This window comes from Leptodactylus fuscus, chromosome 5 (assembly GCF_031893055.1).
Source record: "Leptodactylus fuscus isolate aLepFus1 chromosome 5, aLepFus1.hap2, whole genome shotgun sequence".
Lineage (NCBI taxonomy): Eukaryota > Metazoa > Chordata > Amphibia > Anura > Leptodactylidae > Leptodactylus > Leptodactylus fuscus.
In genome coordinates this window covers 121,834,104-121,857,830 of record NC_134269.1, presented here as the reverse complement: position 1 = coordinate 121,857,830, position 23,727 = coordinate 121,834,104, and the positions used below count along the sequence as shown (strand labels likewise).

General features: G+C 41.1%; 1 protein-coding gene across 2 annotated transcripts in view; it reads left to right on the top strand.

Annotated features, from left to right (window-relative positions):
- CERK (ceramide kinase) overlaps positions 1-23,727 on the top strand; it is a 69,260-nt gene that overhangs the window by 5,618 nt on the left and 39,915 nt on the right. For both annotated transcript variants that reach the window (XM_075274178.1, XM_075274177.1), the window contains exon 2: positions 19,407-19,478. In XM_075274178.1, the coding sequence (XP_075130279.1) occupies positions 19,407-19,478 (72 nt within the window). The remainder of the gene's footprint in view (positions 1-19,406; positions 19,479-23,727) is intronic.

The window sequence follows — 23,727 nt, the reverse complement described above, 5'->3', positions numbered from 1 at the left end:
CACTAGGGTTGTGGTTTCCGTTCTTCAGGGCCTCTTGGGGGGACCAGAAAAATGGAATCCAATCTGCTTACAAAGCTGTTACCTGCGGAAGCCTGACTTCATAGACTACTGGGGTCAGCCGGGTTTCTGCCCAAGTAAAGTGGAAGAGAAAAGTCCTGTTTTCAAGTGGAATGGGGGGGTGGAATGTCTGAATGCAGGTGTGACTGAAGCCTTAGGGTCCGTTCACATGGATTAAAGTGGCGCTGTTTATGGTGGCAAATTCTCTGCGCTGAAAACAAAGCCTCCCATTGATTTCAGTGGGTGCTGCTAGCTTTTTTTTTTTTCTACTCCCAGAATTTATCGCTAGCGGCACCCATTGAAATTAAGTGGGAGGCTTTTTTTTTTTCAGTGCGGAGAATTCGGCGCCATAAACAGCACCAGTTTACTCCGTGTGAACGGACCCTTCCAGATATGCCTGAAGAAAAACTAGAACAAAAAGGTAACAAAAGTAACACAGGCCACAATTTATTCTTTTATACCGTTGCTACAACAATCACCCCGTCCTTTAATTTTCCTTGTGTACTTTTGTGAATAATTTTTTCAGTGTTATCTTTTGGTTCACCTTTGAACATGATTTTTAATATAATTCTGTAGGTATGTTGCATTACTTATCTTGGCTGACCCATGTTACAGCAGATAACTATACAATGCTTGATGTAAAGCCTTCACTCTCAGAAGTTCGATAACTAGCTCAGTGTAGTCACTAAGTAAAGAATGATGGGAGATTTTATCTTTAAGTCCAACAGAAATGTGAACCCTGCAGAAACAATCCTGTTCTAATGGCTGCCCTAAGGCTATGTGCACATGGGAATGAATTTGACATTTATTTTCTGTACAGATTTGCATGAAGAATTTGCTGCAAAATTGTTGTGTTGTGCACCTTCCATATTTCAAAGGGTGATATCCTAAATGAAAATCCTTTAAAAGAAATGACATACTGCAGATTTCTAAATTTTTGTGCAAAAAACTTCTGCAATGAGAAGCTGAGATTTGTAAGATCAATTTAGGCTGGTCCTTGCTGGCTGGAAATTTATTGACATGCCAATCCACATGTAAAAGCCACACCTTGTAAGCAACGTCTGCATTCCGCCTACCTGCTTCTTCGTATATATTGTTTAACAAGAAGTTGTAGGTCACATTCACATAACTCCTGTCCAGGAAACATGGCTTGTGTGCGGACTCTATTTTCTGGACTGAACACTGCTGTGTAAATGGAATTCCCCGTATCATAGTGAGTTATGGTGCAGTGAGCTCCCGAATGGCCAGATCGGTACTGTACCAAACTGTCTTAAAGATGTGAGTTGCGTACAGTAGATCCAGCCTTTCACACAATGGTGTTCATTTATAGAATCGGGGCCAATGTTTGGTGGAGTCAGGGAAAAAATTCTGATTCTGGTCTCAAAATAAAATGATTACTTTTAATTATGTTGTACAGTCTTAATCTCAAGTAGTGTATAATTAAATAGCTGTATAATTTGTTACATATTTAGTTACATAGGAAGTCAATTACTGTTTATTAAATTAATTATAGGATCTTAGGAGTCGCAGTCGGATTGTAGAAAAAGAGTCTTCGTTGGTTTGACCTCCTGATTCCACAGCCGTGGTGAATGCAGCCTTTTCTCAACGCACACTCTGATACAAACACTGCAACAATTCCAAAAATAAACTGTTTGTGCAGATTTTACAATTACAATATATCAGGTCACATTGTTTTTGGAAAAAACAATCCAACAAAAATGCTGTAAAAAACACAACCAAAAACTTCATACCAGTGTGTGAATCCAGCCTACCCCTTGTTACCTAGTGGGTGGGGATCACAGCATGTTAGCCGCTACAAGGTTGTCTGTGACAAACCCACTACATTTAAAGGGATTCTCTAGGGAGGGTTTTAACACTTACTTTCCCGGTGTTATATTTATGATGAATCATAGGGTTCTGTTCCCTCTACTCCTGTACTACTCCTTCTTCTGCTATGTTCACAGGTTAGTTACCTGTACTATGGGGATTAGCTTGCCTATTATAATCTACTATGTCGGCCCCCATAGGACAGGTAACTAGCAGTGAACTCGGGGAAGAGGCAGAGTGACTTGGGGGGCTGGATGGTGGTTTCCATTCACATGACCTGGGTTCAGAATCGGCCAGAAATCTGTGGTCTGCCACAAATAGAACCTGAGGAAACGAAGTGTAGTCCTATGTAAGTAAAGTTATAGGTAGTCGGGTCGGGGTGGCCATTAAACTGCAGATGCAGCAGCATCAAACTCACAGTCCCCTGACTCCTCAGTGTAGAACTCCTCAGGATTTGGACAAACTCTGAAAGAACCTAGGCAGTTGTAACAAGAAACGAAACAAAACAAACATACTCAATGGGTCTCTGTATGCTGCTACTGCAGCCTGTTCCAAAGCATGGTGTCTGACCAGACCTATGCAACCCATATGATCGCTAAGGCCAATCAGCAGCCTCAGTACTCATTCACATCTGCGCCCGGTTTCCGTTTCCTGCACAAAACAGAGGCAGGAGACGGAAACCTGCAGGACTCTTTCTCACCCATTCATTTTAATGGGTTTGAAAGCTGTCCGGCCGTGAGCGGCAGTGAGCGTTTTATGCTCTCCGCCGCAAAACCGTTTTTTTAAAATCCGGACACAGAGTCAGACATGCAGTACTCTGTGTCCGGTTTAAAAAATCCGGTTTCGTGGCGGAGAGCATAAAACGCTCACCGCTGCTCACGGCCGGACCCGGTCTGTGGTTTCCGTCTTCTTGCATGCAGAAGACGGAAACCACAGAACGGAGACCCGAACGCAGGTGTGAACCTAGCGTCAGCGGTCGCTGGATAGGGACTAGTGACATAGTATAATGTCCCATAGTGCTCCCTCCACAAAGTATAACGAGATGTGGTGTCATTTTGCGTCATGACGCCAATGTGACCATTAAGGCATTCATAACGTTTCTACTACCTGAAGACTGGCATCGGAGCACAGAAGTGAATAACACTGTTTATTATGTTTAATCATCCCTTCCCCATGGCTTCCGCTCATTATACTCTGGGGCCTGACGAAACCTCAGCGTATAACAGCAGATTTGGTACGTACCTGTTTGGTACGAACAAAACTGCTGGGTGAACCTTGCATGGCAAATCTTGCAAGGTACGTCCAACAAATACCTCTTCATGCTGCCTGGCAGCCTCCGCTATAAAGGTATGGAGAGGAGGCCCCTGGGCTGCACTATTTAGCAGTAGCAGCCCACATTCTAGTTGGCTAATTGGGAACTTTCCTGGTTACATACATTGCCAATTCACCCCTGGTAATGGGTTAGCCACTGGTGATCCTGCTTCAGCTAGCCATCTGCAAATTTGTCCCATGTACCCCCAGCCTTTTGGTTGTTTTTCCTGTGGCGGCTTGCCGAAGAACGAACACACACATTCTCTGCGGAAAATTCTGCATCATTTGCTCCCCGTATGGCCTATGTATTCACATTTTTTATGTAATCTGTAGATTGTTTGTAAAGTTTGCTAGTGCTGTATTCTGCTGTACCATCTTGCTTTCCCCTGTACCAGAGTAGGATGGGCCTAAATTGTTATAATCTATGTTCTGATCAGTTTCTGGTTAAGTCCTGCCACTGATGCACAATTTTTTGGGCCAAAATAGGTTGTAAAACTGAATGATAAATTCTCCCATATAATTTCTCTGCTTAGAGCTATGTCTTGTAGTACGCATAAGGTTATTTAGTTTATTGCAGCTATATAAATCAATTTGTTTGTTTTTTTCTTTGGCTGAGTGACTCAGTGATTGTGCAACTGCAGGAATACAAAATACAATAGCGGCCTCATATTTGTTAGTACAAGTATAGTAGGAAGTTGTTCCGAAGACAAGGAAGCTGATGTATCTCTATAGTTGTGCAGCCGTCCATGGATAAAGCCCTTTAGAAACTGCTTGTTATACATATGGAATACTTGGTTATAACTGGAGACTGTTAACATTGCAGGAGCTGTCTTTCATTTTCTTTGAAGAAGCCACTAGCTATTTGCTAGTAGCTGAACATTTGTGAAGTTTTGATGCTCTACAAAAGTTGCAGACAACTCGGCACCCACATCGATTAAAGTCCATTTGGAGTGAGCACATTATTACACCTGAACTTGGCTTGGGCCAAGTTCTCCCGTGTGTCATAGAAGTCCGTTGATCTGATCTGTTATAAACTGAGTTTTGTTTTTAACAACAGTCATTCTGTCAGCCTTTCAGTTTGTTCTGATCTATGATGGATTAGTACAACAGACAATGGCTAATGGAAGAGGACTTTACTTGATGCATCAGTGTAGCGCTGGGGGATTAACCGAAAAATAACTATATCCAAACATCAACTTTAATGACCAATATCATTTTGTTGGTGTCTGTTATTTCAATTCGGTTATAACAATATTCATGAGATTCCACCTGAAGTTTCATTCAGACTGAACAAATCAGAACCGAAACTGCTATTATTATACTCTGGGATCTCTTTAAGGACCACTGAGGCCTGTGATTAGGCCTCAGCAGTCCCTGATGTCAGTGAGAAGACCAAAACCGAAGGAGTAAGGCCTGGTTCACATCTGTGTTCGGTATTCCGTTTGGAGAGTCCGCTTGGGGACCACCCGAATGGAAACCTATACGCATTAAAAAACGGTTAGCTAAGAAACCACATGGACCCCTTAGGCTATAATGGGGTCCGTGTGGTGTCTGCTCAGTGTCCGCACGAGTCATGCAGAGAGAAAAGTACTGCAAGCTAACCGTTTTTTAATGTGTATAAGTTCGGGACCCCCCGAACTGAATACTGAACGTAGATATGAGCCATGCCTAATAGAAATGAGCGAGTAGTATTCGATCGAGTAGGTATTCGATCGAATACTACAGTATTCAAAATACTCGTACTCGATCGAGTACCACTCGCTATTCAAATGGAAAAGTTCGATGCAGAACCAGCATTGATTGGCCGAGTGCTATACAGTTGGCCAATCAGCGCTGGTTCTTCTCCTACCTTTAGAAGTCTTCTCCGTGCAACTTCCCCGTGGTTTCTTCCGGCTCTGAATTCACACTGCCAGGCATCGGGCCTGGGCAGAGCCCACTGCGTATGCCCGCTTGTAGTGCAGACATGCGCAGTTGGCTCTGCCCAGGCCCGATGCCTGGCAGAGTGAATTCAGAGCCGGAAGATGCCGCGGGGACGCTGCACTGAGAAAACTTCTCGGAGGATTCAGCCCGACCCTCACTCGGGGACTTGGTAAGTATAATTTGATCGAATGTTGCCTACCCCTGAAACGAGCATTTTCCCCCCATAGAGTATAATAGGGTTCGATATTCAATTTGAGTAGTCGAACATTGAGGGGCTACTCGAAACAATATCGAATCTCGAACATTTTACTGTTCGCTCATCTCTAGTGCCTAATATTGTTTGATCAACTCCCCTGGTGTTCTGCTTATACTCTGGGGTCTAATGGGCCTCCAGAGTATAATAGCAGTTCAGATGTATTCAGTGTAAGTGGATCTCTTGTGGTTTCCCCAACACATATTTATATTTTAAAAGGGTGTGGCCTAAATAATCGCTATTAATCGTAATTGTGGTAAAAGGTCATGAGAGAGCTGTCAGATGGTGAACAAAACTGTCTATTGGACCCCCTGTACCAGAATGAGCGTAAGTTTATGAGCATAAATGTATGCATAATCTTTTCTCTGAAGACTGTACATCTGGCTTCTCTATAACATGCACATCGGCCTGTATGTTCAGTGTTGGGTTCCCTTTACAGCTTCTGTAAATTATCTCCAATGTATTTCCTTTCCTGTAATGGTTGCTTCTTATAATGGAGACCTGCAGTGAAGTATGTCTTTACATTGCTGGAAATATGAATAAAGATCTGATGTGTATGCAGCCTATTAAAGATAAATGTAGCTGTAGGAGCAGCGCAGGCAAGGATGTCACAGATAATGCTAAATTATGTATATGTCCTACTGTCTTTCCTTTGAGGTCTGTTTGTTTAGAACAACAGCTCTCAGCATCTTTACAAGCCGTCTGTTCTCCACGCTTGTGCATATAGCAGGATGATTTCTTTTTTCTGTAAACTCTGAACTTGGCATGAACCCTTATCGATTAGTCTGATTGATAGCAGGTCGGATGTATAATTTCCTTACAAGTATTCTGTTAAATCAACTGACTGTCTAGAAAAATCCCAGTAAAATGTCCCTAGTGTCAGATGAGCGTAAAAGGTCTTGGAGGTCCTTGAAAATCAATATTGCAGAGGTTGAGGAGAGCTCAATTAATGACAAACACATTAGCATTTCTTTCCTGTTTTATCATCTCGGTGAGAATTCAGATTTGTGTATCTGTAGCAGGAGGAGGATCTGCTTTGTAAAGTGCAGCACAGTAGGATTTGACCAGATCTGTGTTTGGTCTGAGGTTGGTGCATTAGTGTATCGGTCATGAGTAGATCAGCAGTCTCTACAAGCCAGTCGCCGCTGATTATTTACATACTGCATGCTAATATGCCTAATTCTTCCCATCAGTTTTACTTGTTCCCATAGCAACTGTAGTCTCTGGAGATGCTTGTGAAGTGCTGCCATGATGTTTGCATGAGCTGTGCTTGGGCCTCCTAGGGTGGCCAAATGTCTATAAATTAGCATTCACATAGTTGCTTGCATTTGTTTCTTGTGCAAGTCTGTGAAATAAACCAACCGGCTTCTATCTGCAGGATCAAGAATAAAAACCCTATGTCGGGTTATTCTGCAAAGTAATAGGAACGCCATCTGGTCAGATGCTACACATCCAGTTCCAGCTATGAGCTGCTGATCTGCGCACAGCCTTTGTCTGTTTAATCTGTTTGCTCATACTAGAAGCTCAGGTGCCACAACCCTGTCATTATATGCATTAAAGGGGCTGTTCTATAAAAGAATGACTGCCACAGATACACAATTACATGTACCCGCTAAATCAAATAAACAAGTGGAGAACAGTGCACTCTTGTAATACTGTTAATTGTACCAGCCTGGCTCATGTGGATGAATTGGTTTAATTCTGCTAGTCAATCTGTACCTGTAAATGGGAGCTGTAATCTGCAGCATCCAACTATAAGTTTCTGGCTGTCCTACCAATAAATATTATTTATCATAAAACATAAGTATAAGGAGCATTACACTGTGTAGGGGCAATTATGAAACATTATACTGTATGAGGGGCCCCAACGGATATTACACTGTGTGAGGGGAATGGTATAATAGTCCACAGTAAACACAGTATAATTCTCCTTATCGCCGACCCCCCCCCTCCCCTGCTGCCTTTTTTCTAAATTACATTTTTGCCGAATTTTGTATAGTTATCCATTTCCCTAGGACATTTTCTAATAATCTGGTGATGACCCGTTCCCGGAAGTGGAACATCACCAATAATCAGCAGCCCCCTCCCCCAATACTTGTGTGTTTTCCTTCCAGACTTCCTTCTGTGGGGAATGGCTCCTCCTCCTTCTGTGACGTCTGACCGCGCATGCACAAAAGACCCGGAATCCCCGATGTGCACTATAGCCAACACTTCAGAGACTAGTCCTCAGCACAGCAGCCTCTTCTGCGCATACACAGAGCAGACGGTGCACACAGACACTTCCGGTGCACGGTCTAAGCTCATTAGCATATGTATAAAAACAGACTTATTCCAAATCTACTGAAGCAATTTACATACTAAAGGTAGGTGTGAAATAGCCTTTCTAAAGGCTATGCAAGGATGTGCTTATCTAAAAATAACTTTTCCCAATGATAGAGCCCCTTTAAGCCTCCAGTTAACAGGATGTGGAACTCTATACCCTCTGACTTTGGTCTATAAGACACATGTACTTTTTAGCAAGGTTTTTCCTTTCTGAAAAGTTGGTCTTGTGGTCTGAAAAATACAGTAATTAAGCTAATTCAGTTAATTCAGTTATTTTTCTATTAATTTCCCAGCCCTGCATTAAACTGTGTTCACTGAGCTTTAAAGAAACTAAAAACAAAAATTGTGAAAGTAGAGATTGTGTGTTTAGAATCTCTTGTAAACTTGAATACAACGTAGCCTTCCTTAGGCAAAAATGAAAAGGAATTAGTTGCAATAAGAATCACTACTGCTATACAGCGTACAGCACTGTGCTGTGTAAGTAGTGAATAGGCCACAGCAATTCTTAGACATGAAAACCCTTTAATACTACCATTCATTTTAGTATCTTTACTAAATTGTAAGTAGTACCAGTTTTGCATAGAATACTATACTATATGCTTGAAGGTTGTACCTCTGTTGCTTGTTGTCTGGAAAGCTTCTTAGGCTGGTTGTGCACATTATACAACAGTGGGTTTGAATGCTTGGCACAGATCCGCTCTGTCTTCGGACCCCATATCCATGCCCTCTGGAGTTGCCCGAGCAAGCATGTATACTGAATTCAGCTGCCGACGTCTTCTCTGCCCAATCACCTGCTGTAGAAGCAGCCAGAGGGCCTATAAACTGAAGACCCGACCTGTTGCCGCTGGAAATGGAGGCCTGAGGAGAGCAGAGTACGGATTTGTTATATGTAGAACGCCTCATCAGCACTATTAAATAGCAAAAATGTGAATCTGTTTAGTAGTCTGGGAGAAATTACTATTTTATTAGTTGCTGTGCTATTGTGGGAGTGGTCTTCACAACTTTGTGTATAATTGTGGAGTCTTCAGTATGAATTAGGTACGGGCCAACTATATGCCCACCACCTGCCAATTTATAGCTTTTTCCAGGATGTTAGAGTTGAGTCAATTTTGTATGGGCTCAAATAAAAAAAAAGTTAGCGACTCTGACTTCAGCTATTTTTAATGACATTATTCAGCCATTTATGTAGGAGTCAGTCTTGCTAGGAGTTGGTGGTTTGGCCTACAGACTCCACAGCCCTGTTGTTTTCCCTATGTACAGATGTTGAGAGAAAGCTTTCGGTCATAATCAGGAGCAGGGCTGTGGAATTGGTCGGCCAAATCACTGACTTCGACGTCTCTTTTACTAGAACTTAACGCAAATGCCGGGCAGCTGTGCCGGGCAGTTAGACAGACTCAGTAATGTTCCTTTAGGGTAAGTTCACATGGGGTTTTTTGGACCGGAAGCCTCCGCCTCAGGTTCCGGTCCAAAATACGGGTAGCTGCGACTGGAACCCAGTGCAGTGCATTGGCATGCAGTTGCACACTCCGCTCCTTGATTAAGCCCAGTGAATGGGCCTAGTTTGGAGGAGGTAGTGTCTTCAGGCCGAATCGCGAGGCGAATCGGCCTGAAGAATGAGCATCTCGCTTCCTTTTCCGGGAGCCTGAATGAACCAGCTCCCGAAAAAAAAGAACTGACTGGCTCTCATTGATTTCAATGGGAGCCGTCTTTTTGGTCAGGATTTTGACGCGGATATGGCCTCAAAATCCTGACCCAAAAACTGTGTGAACTTACCCTAAGGATTAGTGCACACGGACATTTTTGGCGCTGATTTTTGAGGCTGAATCAACCTTAAAATCAGCCTCCAAAAAAGCCTCCCAATAGAACCCTGCGACTAAATAAAATTACCGGTACCTTTAAAAGAAAAACATGAAAACCATAAATAACAGAAAAAACTCTGACATCAGTATGTCTGCCACTGAAGGAGTTTACCCATCTCCTCTATTTACACCATGTACCTCTGCGACCACCAGCAGTCCAACTGAAATGGATGGAATGGTGCTCACGTAAACCAACCCCTTCTGTATTCACAATGGTGGACAAAACTCCCCCAATTGTTGTGGATTGGGGGAACTTGTTCAGATGGGAAAACTCCGCAGCATAAAGGTGGTGACACTCTCCCATTAATAAAGAAATTCCCTATTCTATCCTGAGTCATAGCACCAAGGGTTAAGTTCCTGTTTTAGCTCAGCATAATATAAAAGGGTTACAAGGTGATCTACACGTTACCGGATAACAATGTCTAGGTTATTTCTATATATACATTTTTTACCTTCATTTTTAAAATAGATTGGAGGGGGAGGGCCGGACTCATTAACTATATCTGTCTCTGGAGGACTGTATTGTTATGCAGTATTCATACATTATGGTAATGATTAATGAATAATTTACAGCAGAGACAGTGATAAATCTTACATTGCATAGCAATTAAAACTTCAGCTTTTACTATGTGTCAAATATTACTGTACAGTAGTAGTTTTTAATATCCTCTGGGTGTCTTATGTTCTGTAAAGCAAAAAAAAAAAGTGCTGTAAATATGTCAGGCTTGCAAAGTTTAGCACATGGGTTGTATTTTCTCTGAACCCTACAGATGGTGTGGGTTGAAATACTTGTAGTGTTTTCTACTGGTTAAACATTTAAATTGTAAACCGTACAGTATTTCTTGAAAAGGTTACCTAATCGTACTTTTCTTATGCTAAGTTCACACTAGGGTTGGGGTTTCCATCCTTCAGATTCACTTAATGGGGTCTCTGGGTTTACACTGATTTTATAATGAAATCGACAAAGAGAAAAGTTCCTGTTTCAGCTCAGCATAATGTAAAAGGGTAACCCGAAAGCAATGTCTAGGTTATCTCTGTGTATACAATTTTTTTTTTTCCCCCTTAATTTTTTAAAATACATTGGAGGGGGGCGACCAGGCTTATTAGCTATATCTGTCTTTGCAGAACTGTGTGAGCTTTTCTAAAAATAAAATCTATGGTCTTTTGTGTTTCTCAATTTTAACCGCTTCCCACTGCTGCATTTTTTTTTTACTTTTTAATTATTTTTTTTACTCTCCTCCTCTCAAAAGCCATTTTTTTTTTTTTTTTTTATTCACAGGGTTACGGTAATGTTTGCAGGACAAATTGTGCTTTGTAGCGCTACTGTTTAATATTCTGTGCCTTATATTGGGAAGCTGAAAAAAGTTCCAAATGGGGTAGAACTAGAGAGAAACTATGGTATTCTATGGGATGGCATAGAATATTTGTATATTTTATATTTGTGTGGGTTATTTTTAGTTTTTTATGTGTATGGGGTTGCAGAAGTCCCTTACATTGCAATGCAACTTTATTGCAGCCTATTGGAGAGTTGCTATACAGCTGCAATTGGGTCTATTTTTTGGGGTCTGCTTCTGAGTGCTGTGATATTTTTAAGACCAAGTATCTGCCATACTATCAATGTAAATGAACTAAATCTGAAAATTGGCTCCGTTAATTGTTGTGAACTTGCTCATATCTATTATTTCAATTATTTTGCATCCATGCCATCCAGTCTCACTGTTTTTTGCTAAAGGATATGACACTAGCTCTATGATATCCAGTCAGGATTGCTATTATCTGAAACCAAAATGTATCAGTATATAAATAGGGGATTTTTAATTTAGTTCCTAATCGTCCATCTTTACTATATATGCATTCTGATTTCTTCTTCTGTATATATCTGTGCTGTGTTAAAGGAGATCATTTCCACAAAATGCAGTTCTTTGCATCATTTAATACATGACTTGACTGATTCTGGTGCTGTAAGAATATTTTTCTCTAGCCCCCACTGTTCCTTAACAATTAGTGAAGTTATTGTTGGTTCTTGATATGCTAATTAGGCTTTCTACTGACAAGTGGGTGGTCTTGGGCAGGAGCAGGCCAAGAGCTGTCATTCAGATCTCTCTGACTGTCACATTCTGGTTGGTGTTCTGAATCACTGCCCATTACAGGATAAAATTGCACCAAATGTTTGTATTCTTCATTGTTTTTGTTTTTACTTTTCTTTCCATAGTATGTTTCTCTGCATTTTAATTATTCAACTGAAATCATCATCTTCCTGTTCTAACTCAGACTTTGGTGACTTTATTCTACCTGCTTTGTCGCTGCAGAATTGATAGGGTATCCATAGCTAAAATGAAGTATAACTCTATGCCAGCGTTTTTTGTTGAGGCTTTCTCTCTCCACAATGTGAGTGTTTGTTTGTTGCAGAATTTTTTCAACAGTATGTGTTTCAAATTTCTGAAAATCCTAAGTTTTCATGCTGGAAATGGTTTTTGACATAATCATTTCACCCGAAGACTGGTGTCACACTAGCAGAGTCTCGAATGTGTGACACTGATTTTATGGACCTGTACACTATGGCGGGAGACTAGCTCCTAGCTTCATAGTTATCTAAGATACAAAGAGTCTCTTCCTCCCTGCTTAATATTGTTCTGTTGTCATTACAGTATAAGACAGTACGTAGTGGAGAGATATGGATTCCTAACATTATAGATCACTGCAATGCTAGAAGTCCATCTCTCAACATAGTGTACAGTCTTGTAAGTCAGTCAGTCAGGTACATCCTTCTCCACAGCAGCGCCTATCTCGCTATACAGTGTGAGCGGGGAGGAACGCCCCCTCCCTCTTCTCACAGTGCTCATCCATAGACGAGTATTACCAGGAGGGGAGGGGGTGTTCCTCCCCGCTCAGACTGTACAGCGAAATAGCCGCTGCTTTGAAGAAGACGTACCTGGCTGACTGCCAGAAACGCCCTTCTGACTGTAAAGAGCTACGGTACCGGGACTGATAGCGCTTTACCCGGGGCACAGATCGGGAAAGCCGACAGTGCGCTGAATTCAGCACACTGTCGGCTTTACAGCAGTGTATAGAACTGCCTGTGCCCTGGACCACAAAAGGTCCTCTTTAATTGCTTCCTATGTATTTCTCTTTCCTGTTGAAGCCACTCTTTGCTTTGGCTCAAAAAAAAAAAAAAAAAAACATCAAAATTTGCAAAAGCACAAAAGAAAAAAAAAAACAGCTGTTGCACAATGTGGGGCCTCAGACTGAAATTTACAGGTTTACAAAACCAACAGTAAGTCTTCTAAAAGAATAGAATCTGAAATAAAGGCATAAGGTCAATACAGAATGTTATACATTTACATAGAATATAATATTTTCAGTATTTAATATGTCATTTTCTGGTAAATGCTGGTCCCTTCATCCTGACACATGCTTGTCATCTTAGACATTTATGGCATATGTACAGTCTATGCCGTGTTTCCTAACCCTTTAAAGGGATTCTACCACTAAAACACATTTTTTTCTAGTTAACACGTCGGAATAGCCTTTAAAAAGGCTATTCGTCTCTTACCTTTGGAAGTGCTCTCCGCCACGCCGTTCTGGTCTTCAGTGTCCTCCCCTTGCTTCTTCAGCGTCTCTGTCGGACGCCTGCGCAGTACGCTCTGTTCAGCGAAGATTGCCGAACGTACTGCGCATGCGCGAAATTGCGGTCCCAGCCATAGTGCGAGCACCGCAATTTCGCGCATGCGCAGTACGTTCGGCAATCTTCGAACAGAGCGTACTGCGCAGGCGTGCGACAGGACGCTGAAGAAGCAAGGGGAGGATACAAAAGACCATAGAGGCGGCGCTGCGGTCGGTTTTCGAGCTGCAATGGGGACGCCCCCATCGCTGCTCCTGCGATGGGGACGCCCCCATCGCTGTGAGAAAACTCATTAGCATACCGGTACAAACCGGTATTTTGAACGAACGGCGCGGCGGAGAGCACTTCCAAAGGTAAGAGACGAATAGCCTTTTTAAAGGCTATTCCGACGTGGTAACTAGAAAAAAATGTGTTTTAGTGGTAGAATCCCTTTAAGGCTTGGGATACCTCTGGGAAAATATTTCCTTAGGGGGCCCTCACTAATTTTTTTTTTTTTATCAAAAGACAAAAAAAAGTCTTAAGGATGCAGATAACATTGCATGAAGACTTTCAGTCATCTTCACAAGTGTTGCAGCTCCCTAGTGGTTTTCCAAGGGAATCCCCCCCCCTTTTCCCTTCCCCTGCGTTGTTCTATGTCTGCTGTGAAAATAGGGGTAGCGCAGATGGTTTCTGGGTGTCTGATCCTAGCTGATCTAACATTGATGGGTAATCCTAAGGATAAGTCATCAGTATGTTAGTCACAGAAAACTCCTTTAATATTAAACATACTTTTGCACAGTACTTCATCTAAGTATGTCATGTTCATTTTAAGAAAAAAATACCATTTTTTGTGTTTCTTTTTTGTAAAGACTTGCAGTAATCAGTCCGTCACTTTATTGACCACGGCCAAAGTGACTTGATCTTTTCTCCTTGACTAGCACTTGAAATGTCTGGAAGAAACAAAAATGCTCTGTAGATGAGTATACCCTAGTGCAGATGAATAGACCAGAAAAATGAAGTATAATTAGTGTTTCATACATTAATTTGACAGCCCAGTAATTAGAGTGAGACCAATAATGAAAAGTAATTGGGCAGTGTAGCAGAAATGTGCTGCGCTCTGGGTGACATATCCAGTATTTCCCGAAAGGAAGAGTCCACATTTTACTTTACGTGGTATTTATATTCCTCACATTTGCACAGTCCATGCTTATTGGGCGACTTTGTCTATTCGATTAAAATGACATCCTTAATCGGGATGCTGCTTTCCTATAAAAATGACTTGTGACCTTTTCAAATGTCTCCTGTTTTTTCATGTGCTCTTTAACTTTGTACTGAGTCTGCTTGGAGTATTGTGTAGTTTATTTCCTCTGTATACTGTTCCGAGAACTTGCTTAGCAGTGTACTTGTACTGTGTACATAATATACTTACACACTCCTTATTTACAAAGGACAGCGTGAGCTGCAGCTCTCAGCTGTTTTTTTTTTTTTTTATAATTATAACAGGTTTTATGATTTTTTTTTTTCTTTTAATAGTTATAGGATTATTATCAGTGTTATATACAGAGTAGTAGACTTTTGAGACAGTGTTTTTATTTGTTTTGTTTTTTTGTAGACCTGAATACTCAGCTGTTGCTAACAGTTTGTCTGTGCCATATTATTGAAGATCATTTTAAGAGACTTTAAAAATTGCCAGATAAAAAAAAGTGTTGGTGTCCACAGTTTTAGTGTCAATATCTCTGTTGTTCTGGTCCTCTGACAGATCAGAACAATGGACACGGCAGCACAGATGTAAATATAACGTGAAAGAAACAAAAGACATTGGAAGTAGTGAAGGTTAATTTGTGACCAGGTGGTGGGTGACAGAAGGATACGGTCTGTGGTGAGCTCCATGCGAGAGAATAAATCCCACCCCATGTATGAGACCTTGACGGCACTTGGCAGAACTGTAAGTGACCGACTGCTTCACCCCAAGTGTGAGAAGGAGCGCTATTGTAGGTCCTTCCTCCCAACCATGGTCAGGCTACATAATCTACATCAGACCAAGCGAAGATCACTCCGCACAGAGAACTAAATGACCCTGAAGTCTTCCTTCTTTCTTCTCTTACTTAGCTACTACAAACTCCTAGTATATCTTCTTTTTCTAAGCTTATGTGTGCCTACTTCCGTAATATATTACTGTTCATTATGCTGTATTTATATTACTATGCTGCTGTAAGATACTGAAATTTCCCCACTGTGGGACTATTAAAGGATTATCTTATCTTCTCTTAAGGCCTGGTTCACATCTGCACATGGTTTTCCATTCCAAGAGTCTGTTTATGCCCTCCCCCCGAACGGAAACCTAATCCGCATAAAAAATCAGTTACCTTAGGAAACCTACAGACCCTATAGACCAGTGGTTCTTAACCTTGTTTGAGGTACCGAATCCACCAGTTTCATATGCACATTCACCAAACCCTTCTTTAGTGATAAATCAAATATGATTTTTTTTCCAAATTCACGACATAGGCATATGTTTTTTTTTTTTTACTGGTACACAAAATGAACCGTGCATTGGGCCTAGGGTTCGATCGAACCCCGGTTAAGAACCACTGCTATAGACTATAATGGGGTCCATGTGGTTTCTGCTCGTTTTCCGCACAGAAAATACAGAGACAAAATTGCTGCTTGCACGACTCTTCTCTTCGCATTTTTAATGTGGAGAGGGGAACAGAATGGCCCGAATGCACATGTGAATCGGGCCTAAGAGTGCCATATTAATTGTCAGTTGTGCGCCTCTGGACTAGTCGGAGATTAAAGGGGGTTATCAGAGCACAGAAGCTGTGGTCTTTCCTAGGTCTGTGTTTACTTGTGACATGTAAATGACAGCTACATCCAGTCGCTGGCTCAGTGATGACATGTATTTACTGGCATGAGTATTCCGTGATGGGAGCCATGATGCCCGTAAAGATGGCACATTATTGTCTATAAAGCAAAGCCTGTGGTTACCCCCACGCATTTTGCACTGGATTTCTGGGAGATTTATTTTTTATTATATAGAACAGATACACTTCTTTTTTTTTTTTTTTCTCCCCTAATGTCATTGCCAAACGTATAGTTTTTCTTTGGAGATGTTGAAATATACAACAAGAAGGAACCCAGTCACCTAAGATTTATTGGTTTTGACAGAGGGGTTATCATAGTTTGGCAGAGGGTTGATCAAGATTTGTTGGAAGGTTGACAGATCTGTAGCAAAGATGAGCAAGATGTATAGCAGTGAGCAAGGTTTGTATGAGAAATGACAAACATTTGGTGAAAAACATGACCCGAGTATATTTAGGAATGACATCTGACTGTCAGTGATGATACATTTTCTATGGCATGGTGCAGCTTGCAGACGGAACACGACGTTGCTAAGGTGAATGAAATATGTGCATGTGAACGCTCTGAAGACGTCTTGGACGCTGTTGTTGGTCATTATGTTGCTGGTAAAGGAGCAGAAGTTTGGATGATGGCTTCTGTTTGCTGTTACACAGCGAGATAAATTAGGACAAGTTTTACAATATATCTTAAAAATGAATCAATATGGTTACCATGGAAATAAGCTGTGTGCAAAAGAAATGGCATATAGTAACTCTTGAAAGGCAGGATTTTCATTATAGAAATTTGGAAAAGCTTTCTTCTGACAGAATAAGCTTGTCCTGGTGATTTAGAGATTTGCTGCTTTTGTTATGCACTGTTTTTTCGTTGTATTATACCTTTGTAAGATTGCACTGAGTAAAGCTATACATGTAGACACAACAGATAGTCTGTAAGGATACAGGTTAGTGTTGTGGGTTATTACATGGCATTTCCCTTGATGTGAAAGTTATTTTTATGCCAACTAAGATGACAGTTTTTTTTCCAAACATATTTCCATTTCCCATTTTTATCTGTCCAGGCACCCAATGGTTGAATAACTATTGTTGGGCCCTCGCAGAATTTTCTGTTGCTGCCAGTGCTATTTCCCGATGATGGTAGCTTTGTTGTCCGTTCTTTTCATTGTTATTTTGTAGCATTGTTTGAATACATTCTGATTAAAAAACAAACAAACGAAACAGCGAGCTTTGCAGCAATGTTAGCCGTATAATCTAATACTGTATGTGTAGTTGTTAGAGAGTCTACCACCATCCCAAGCGTATTCACCTGTCACCACCATGTTACAGAGCACATTACAGTGATAAATAATATACCCTTGTTATGTATGTCATTTTCTAGATTTGGAGAAAAACATCTTTGAAGTCTGAGGCGGTTGGTGCACTAGGAACAGGATTTCAGTGTTTTTTTTTGTTTTTGTTTTTTTTTGCTGCTTAACCCTTTCCCGCCACAGCCATTTTTTTTTTTTTTTAAATCACCCATTTACCGTTCACAGAGCCATGTGAGAGTTTAATTTTTTGAAAATGAATTTTTGTGTCTTTTTCTTGTGTACTTTCACTGTGCAGCCAAAATTACATATTACGCTAGGTTCACATTATTGTTCGGGTTTCTGTTCTTTGGATCTGCATGGAGACATGAAAGACGAAAATCTTGTCCACTTAAAAAGCGTTCACACACGGAAATCTGCGGCCATGGGATTCGCCCGGTTATCACCTATTTTTTTTATACCAGACAAGTGAGTGCTCCTTGCAACACTTTTCTCTCCACCGATTTTAAGCGGAATCTGGGATGGAGAGACTCAAATGAACCTGTATGAACCTGGCATTACCAGTATGTTGCAATTCATTAAGGAGATATGAAATTTATATAGTTTTTTTGTTACATTTTAAAACCTTAAGAACAAATCCAAACCTTTGAAAAAACTTTTATATTTTCGTGTACAGTGCTGCATAAGGCCAGCTCTACTTTTTGTTTATACCATTTTCAGAACGTTACAGATGTTTTTTTCAGATGCAAAAATGCCTAATTTTTTTTTTTTTTGTTTGTTTTATTTGGGGAGCAATTTTAACTTTTTTTTTTTTTTTTAAATGCACGTTTACATTTTTTTTTTTACAATTTGTTTAAGTCAGTTTTTCAGTCCTGTATAGTGAAAGGACTGTAGCAGATGGTTGAAATTAAGGTAATGGGGGGGCTAAATGAAAGGGCAAATGCCCGCGATAAGAGCAAGCATTTTCTTTACAGACCCAGTAACTTCCGTAATAGTACGCTGGCTGTGTGGAAGACGTTAAGTAGGATGGGTGATGGCATAGCAGTGGAGAGATCAGCATTCATTGCATAGGGTTGTACAGGCACAGTGGATGGCGCGAGCAGGGCTCTAGGGAGCTGAAGGTCTATGTAACAACTGCCTCATTTACATAAGGCATTAAAGTTGTTTTTCTCAAAATATACCAAAGTGAGCTACGTAACAAAGGTATGTTAGCATTGTAATGTGCTCTGTAACAAGGGGGATATGTATCTTGTGGGACATTGTAGACGCCTTTTAAATGCTAAGTAAACCTTCCCTGAAATTGTTTGCAAATGTTGAGCTGCTGTGACCAATGCAAATTAGAATATTTAGTCATCCTAAAATATGTTCCCAATTTTCTCCAACTGCTCTGTGCGATAGCCATGAATGTTTTCTTTTACAAGTGCTATGTCATTTTGAATTAATAGATGGGAGCCCTTCATTTGGGGTCTCTATCCAGAAGCTGCAGAGTATTGCAGCTATGGGGAATATCCTTCATTCTGGGGGAACTGGCAGGTACAATGTATGTTTAGCAATACAACTCATTACAAGTTGTAACCTTCTCAGCGCTCAGTGTACTGCAGCTGTCCCATTCACTACAATGCAATATATTCTCTGAATACCACTGGTTTAGAGCGCTGCTGTGCAGGATAAAACTGTGCATTTGGTGTAAGCACTGAGCGTATTATAGAATTGAATGCATGTTATACATAAAGAATGTCTGGCTGGAATATGTCTGTATTCCTTTTTTCTAATTGTACTGCGCAATGCGTCTTACTATGCTTTTTAGTACAGAGGACTCTTAATTGGAAGAAAAAAAAAATGTTGAGTACTAGAGAGTGGGTGGGTGACTTAAAATATGTAGCTATAGGGCAAGGTTGTAGGAGGACCACAACAACGGAGACAAAGACCGCTAAAACAGCGGACCAAAACGATGTCTGACTGGGCCCCATTGTTTTAAACTGAAATTGCCGAAAGATAAAATGGAGACTCTTGCATGAATGTGAATCCAGCCTAACCGGTTTCCTTTTAGTTACTACATAACTAATATATATATACATTTCTTTTCTGTACTAGGTGCTTGTTTCACACGAGTTCTTCACAGAGCACAAGGTCTGACAGGCACTTTAACACATCGATTGTATACAGGTAAGAAACTGACTCTGTCCATGAAATTTAACATTTTCAGTCCTGAAATCCTGTTTTTCCTCTTAAAGGGGCTCTATCATTGGGAAAAGTTGTTTTTAGCTAAGTGCATCCTTGCATAGCCTTTAGAAATGCTATTTCACACCTACCTTTAGTTTGTAAATTGCCTAAGTGGTTTCTGAATAAGTCCGTTTTTATTCATATGCTAATGAGCTTCCAGCCAGCACAGGAAGTTCGTAGCAGCACTCGTCTCTGCTATTCTCTCCTATGTGTGTGTGCAAACAGGAAGCTGAGTCATCAGCAGCAGCCTGTGCTGTATACACCCATAGGAAACAATAGCAAAGAGCATCAGTCTAATTAGCATATGAATAAAAACTGACTTATTCAAAAAACCACTGAGGCAATTTACATACTAAAGGTAGGTGTGAAATTGACTTTCTAATGGCTATGCAAGGATGTGATTAGTTAAAAATGACTTTTCCCAATGATAGAGCCCCTTTAAGTATCTTTCGAAGACCACCAGCTAAGAGCACAACTTTCCATCACTGTGCCCCCCCCCCCCCCCTCCGCCCCATGATTGTCTACCACATGCAGGACTTCCTTTTTGTATATTGTACCCAGTCCCCTGCACTTTAGCCTCCTTTCTGCTTCTATTCCTGCCTGTTTATCAAGCGATAGATCACATAGCACAAAGTATGTCTATCTGTTGGAATAATAGTCTGATTATTGTTCTATTAAAAAACATATATGTTCTCCTAAATAATTTGAGTCCATACGTATATAGTCAAGTAAGCTGGACAGTCGTCTTATTCATTATAACTGTGATAGAAGTCTGCCTGATCATGAGCCAGAAATGTCATAGGAGTCTGTCTGGTACAGCCCAAGCAGTATGACTGTAAAGGGTTACCTTCTTACACTCAGGTACAGAAAGTATGTCAGCAAAGCCTGATTTACACTGTTGCTATGCAGTGGCCATATCATAGACTTAACTGTTTCTTCAATTTTGTCCATAAATCAAGTGCTCCAAGATGTGACAAGAAGTTTTGTAATGTACCCTATTACATTAAAAGGTTTTTTTCTCCTTATGAGACATCTTCTGTTGCACTGATCATTTATTCAGATAACTGGTAAAATCTGTCTTAGGAGGCAGCGATGAGATGGATTTTGAGTTTCATCAAGGTTTACGTTACAGCTACTGTCTGTGGAAGTCTGTGGAGATAGAAGGTGAAGGAGGAGGGAACATCTGCAGGAAGAGAGACTGATGCTGTTGGTTCCAACCCCAGTGTTGGACTCACACTGTTACTGGGCGTACGGGAGACATCATAGCGGATGGTCTTTGTATACCCTGGAGCTGAGTTTAGGGATGACTGACTGACTGTTAGAAATGTAGCCTGCAGGGAATTTGGTTTCCACCATTTGGACATACCCTTACTCAACATCTCTCTCGCTCTCAAATAATATTTATATATATAATCTTACTGCCTTTATTATAAACAGGCAGTTGTGTTTTTATCTATATATTAATTGTACTTTGGAGTATATTCAGACTGTGGGCAAATCCTAGCTAACCTTCACGCTCCAACCCTCTACCTCTGAAGGTGTGTGAGAGTGCCGCTGATAGGTATTAGTACATTGTGGTGGTTTACTGTATCAGACGTTTTGAAGCCTAATAGTACCTAATAGTTTTTGGGTTTTTTTGCACAGTTTCCATAGTGTGCTTCGGCTGTGTATTTGGATGCTTTAACTTTTTTTTTCTCCTTTTATAATTTGCTCTTTATGTTTAAATACAACCCCTAGGACTTCTTTTGCTCAGTGCTGGCAGATTTAGATTTACTTAACAAACTTAATCACATTGTATGATTTAATTATGGATGCTTATTTGGTTTTCTTCTCACAACGGGTAGACTTTTGTCATCCCCAGTAAGGATAATTGAAGGAGGAAAATCACAGCTAAATCATTTTTTTTTCTTTTCTCTTCATTAGAGATGAGCGAACACTAAAATGTTCGAGGTTCGAAATTCGATTCGAACAGCCGCTCACTGTTCGAGTGTTCGAATGGGTTTCGAACCCCATTATAGTCTATGGGGAACATAAACTCGTTAAGGGGGAAACCCAAATTCGTGTCTGGAGGGTCACCAAGTCCACTATGACACCCCAGGAAATGATACCAACACCCTGGAATGACACTGGGACAGCAGGGGAAGCATGTCTGGGGGCATAAAAGTCACTTTATTTCATGGAAATCCCTGTCAGTTTGCGATTTTCGCAAGCTAACTTTTCCCCATAGAAATGCATTGGCCAGTGCTGATTGGCCAGAGTACGGAACTCGACCAATCAGCGCTGGCTCTGCTGGAGGAGGCGGAGTCTAAGATCGCTCCACACCAGTCTCCATTCAGGTCCGACCTTAGACTCCGCCTCCTCCGGCAGAGCCAGCGCTGATTGGCCGAAGGCTGGCCAATGCATTCCTATGCGAATGCAGAGACTTAGCAGTGCTGAGTCAGTTTTGCTCAACTACACATCTGATGCACACTCGGCACTGCTACATCAGATGTAGCAATCTGATGTAGCAGAGCCGAGGGTGCACTAGAACCCCTGTGCAAACTCAGTTCACGCTAATAGAATGCATTGGCCAGCGCTGATTGGCCAATGCATTCTATTAGCCCGATGAAGTAGAGCTGAATGTGTGTGCTAAGCACACACATTCAGCACTGCTTCATCACGCCAATACAATGCATTAGCCAGTGCTGATTGGCCAGAGTACGGAATTCGGCCAATCAGCGCTGGCTCTGCTGGAGGAGGCGGAGTCTAAGATCGCTCCACACCAGTCTCCATTCAGGTCCGACCTTAGACTCCGCCTCCTCCGGCAGAGCCAGCGGTGTCGAATTTTGGCGCACTTTACCACGTGGTGTTCGATTACTAACGATTCGATTCGATTCGGTTACTAACACCTAACCCCTTCCTCCATAACGTCCAGTTGGAACTGAGTCCGACTGGACGTTTTAACTCTTTCGATCGCGCCGTGAAACATCACGGCGCGATCGAAAGGGATCCGCCGTCAGGTTAACCCGATCGGCACACCCCGCGGCGAGATCGGGGGGTGTCGATATCAGTAAAAGGTAGTCTGGGGTCTGGCCAGTGACCCCAGACTACCGGAGCCCCCACATACCTGGTGATCCTGCCAGACGGTGGAGGAAGTGAGCGATGTGTCTCACTTCCTCTGCAGCTTACAAGACACGAGCAGGCTCATGTCCTGCTCGTGTCCTGTCAGCTACTGTGTAGAATCAGCTGATGCTTTCATCAAAGCATCAACTGATTCAAGTGTCCTAAATGGACACATGAAAAAGTAAAAAAAAAAAGTGAAAAAATAAAGTGTATAAAAAAAGTAATAAAGTTATAAAGCCCCAAAATCTCTTTTTTTTTTCTATAGAAAATGAATTACCGGTATATAAAAAAACTTTAAAAATTAATAAAAACAATGCATATTTGGTATCGCCGCGTCCGTAACAATCTGTACAATAAAAGTATAATAATATTTAATATACACGGTGAACGTCGGAAAAAAAAAAAAAAAAACGGAAAAAACTCACTGGAAGTAATGATTTTTCACCATCTCATCTTACAAAATATGCTATAAAAAGTGATCAAAAAGTCATATGCACCCCACAACAGTGCCAATAAAAACCGCACATTGTCCCGCAAAAAATAAGCCCCCAAGCAACACTGTCAACCGAAAAATAAAAATGTTACGCCTCTCAGAAGATGGCGATGCAAAAAACATTGATTTATGTCCCCAAATGTGTTTTTGTTCTGCAGAATTAGTATCGCATAAAAAAATAACATAAATGAGGTATCGCCGTAACCGTACCGACCCGCAGAATAAAGGGAACATGTTACTTTTACTGTACGCTGCATGGCGAAAAATTAAAAAGGTAAAACTCAATACCGGAATTGATTTTTTTTTTTCTAAATCCAGCAAAAAAGAGTTAATAAAATGTATTCAATAAGTTGTAGGCACCCAAAGATGGTGTCATTACAAAATGAATCTCATCCCGCAAACAACAAGCCCTTATATGGCCACGTCACCAGAAAAATAAAGAATTTATAGCCTCTACCAACGTGAAGACAAAAAAACACCAAAATCGCCAAATCATTAGAACTCAACTGGCTGCGGCAGGAAGGAAATATATAAGCTGTGCGAGCGAATATCAGGGGACACCCCAGATTTACAGCTTATGAGCGAAAAGACACAAGT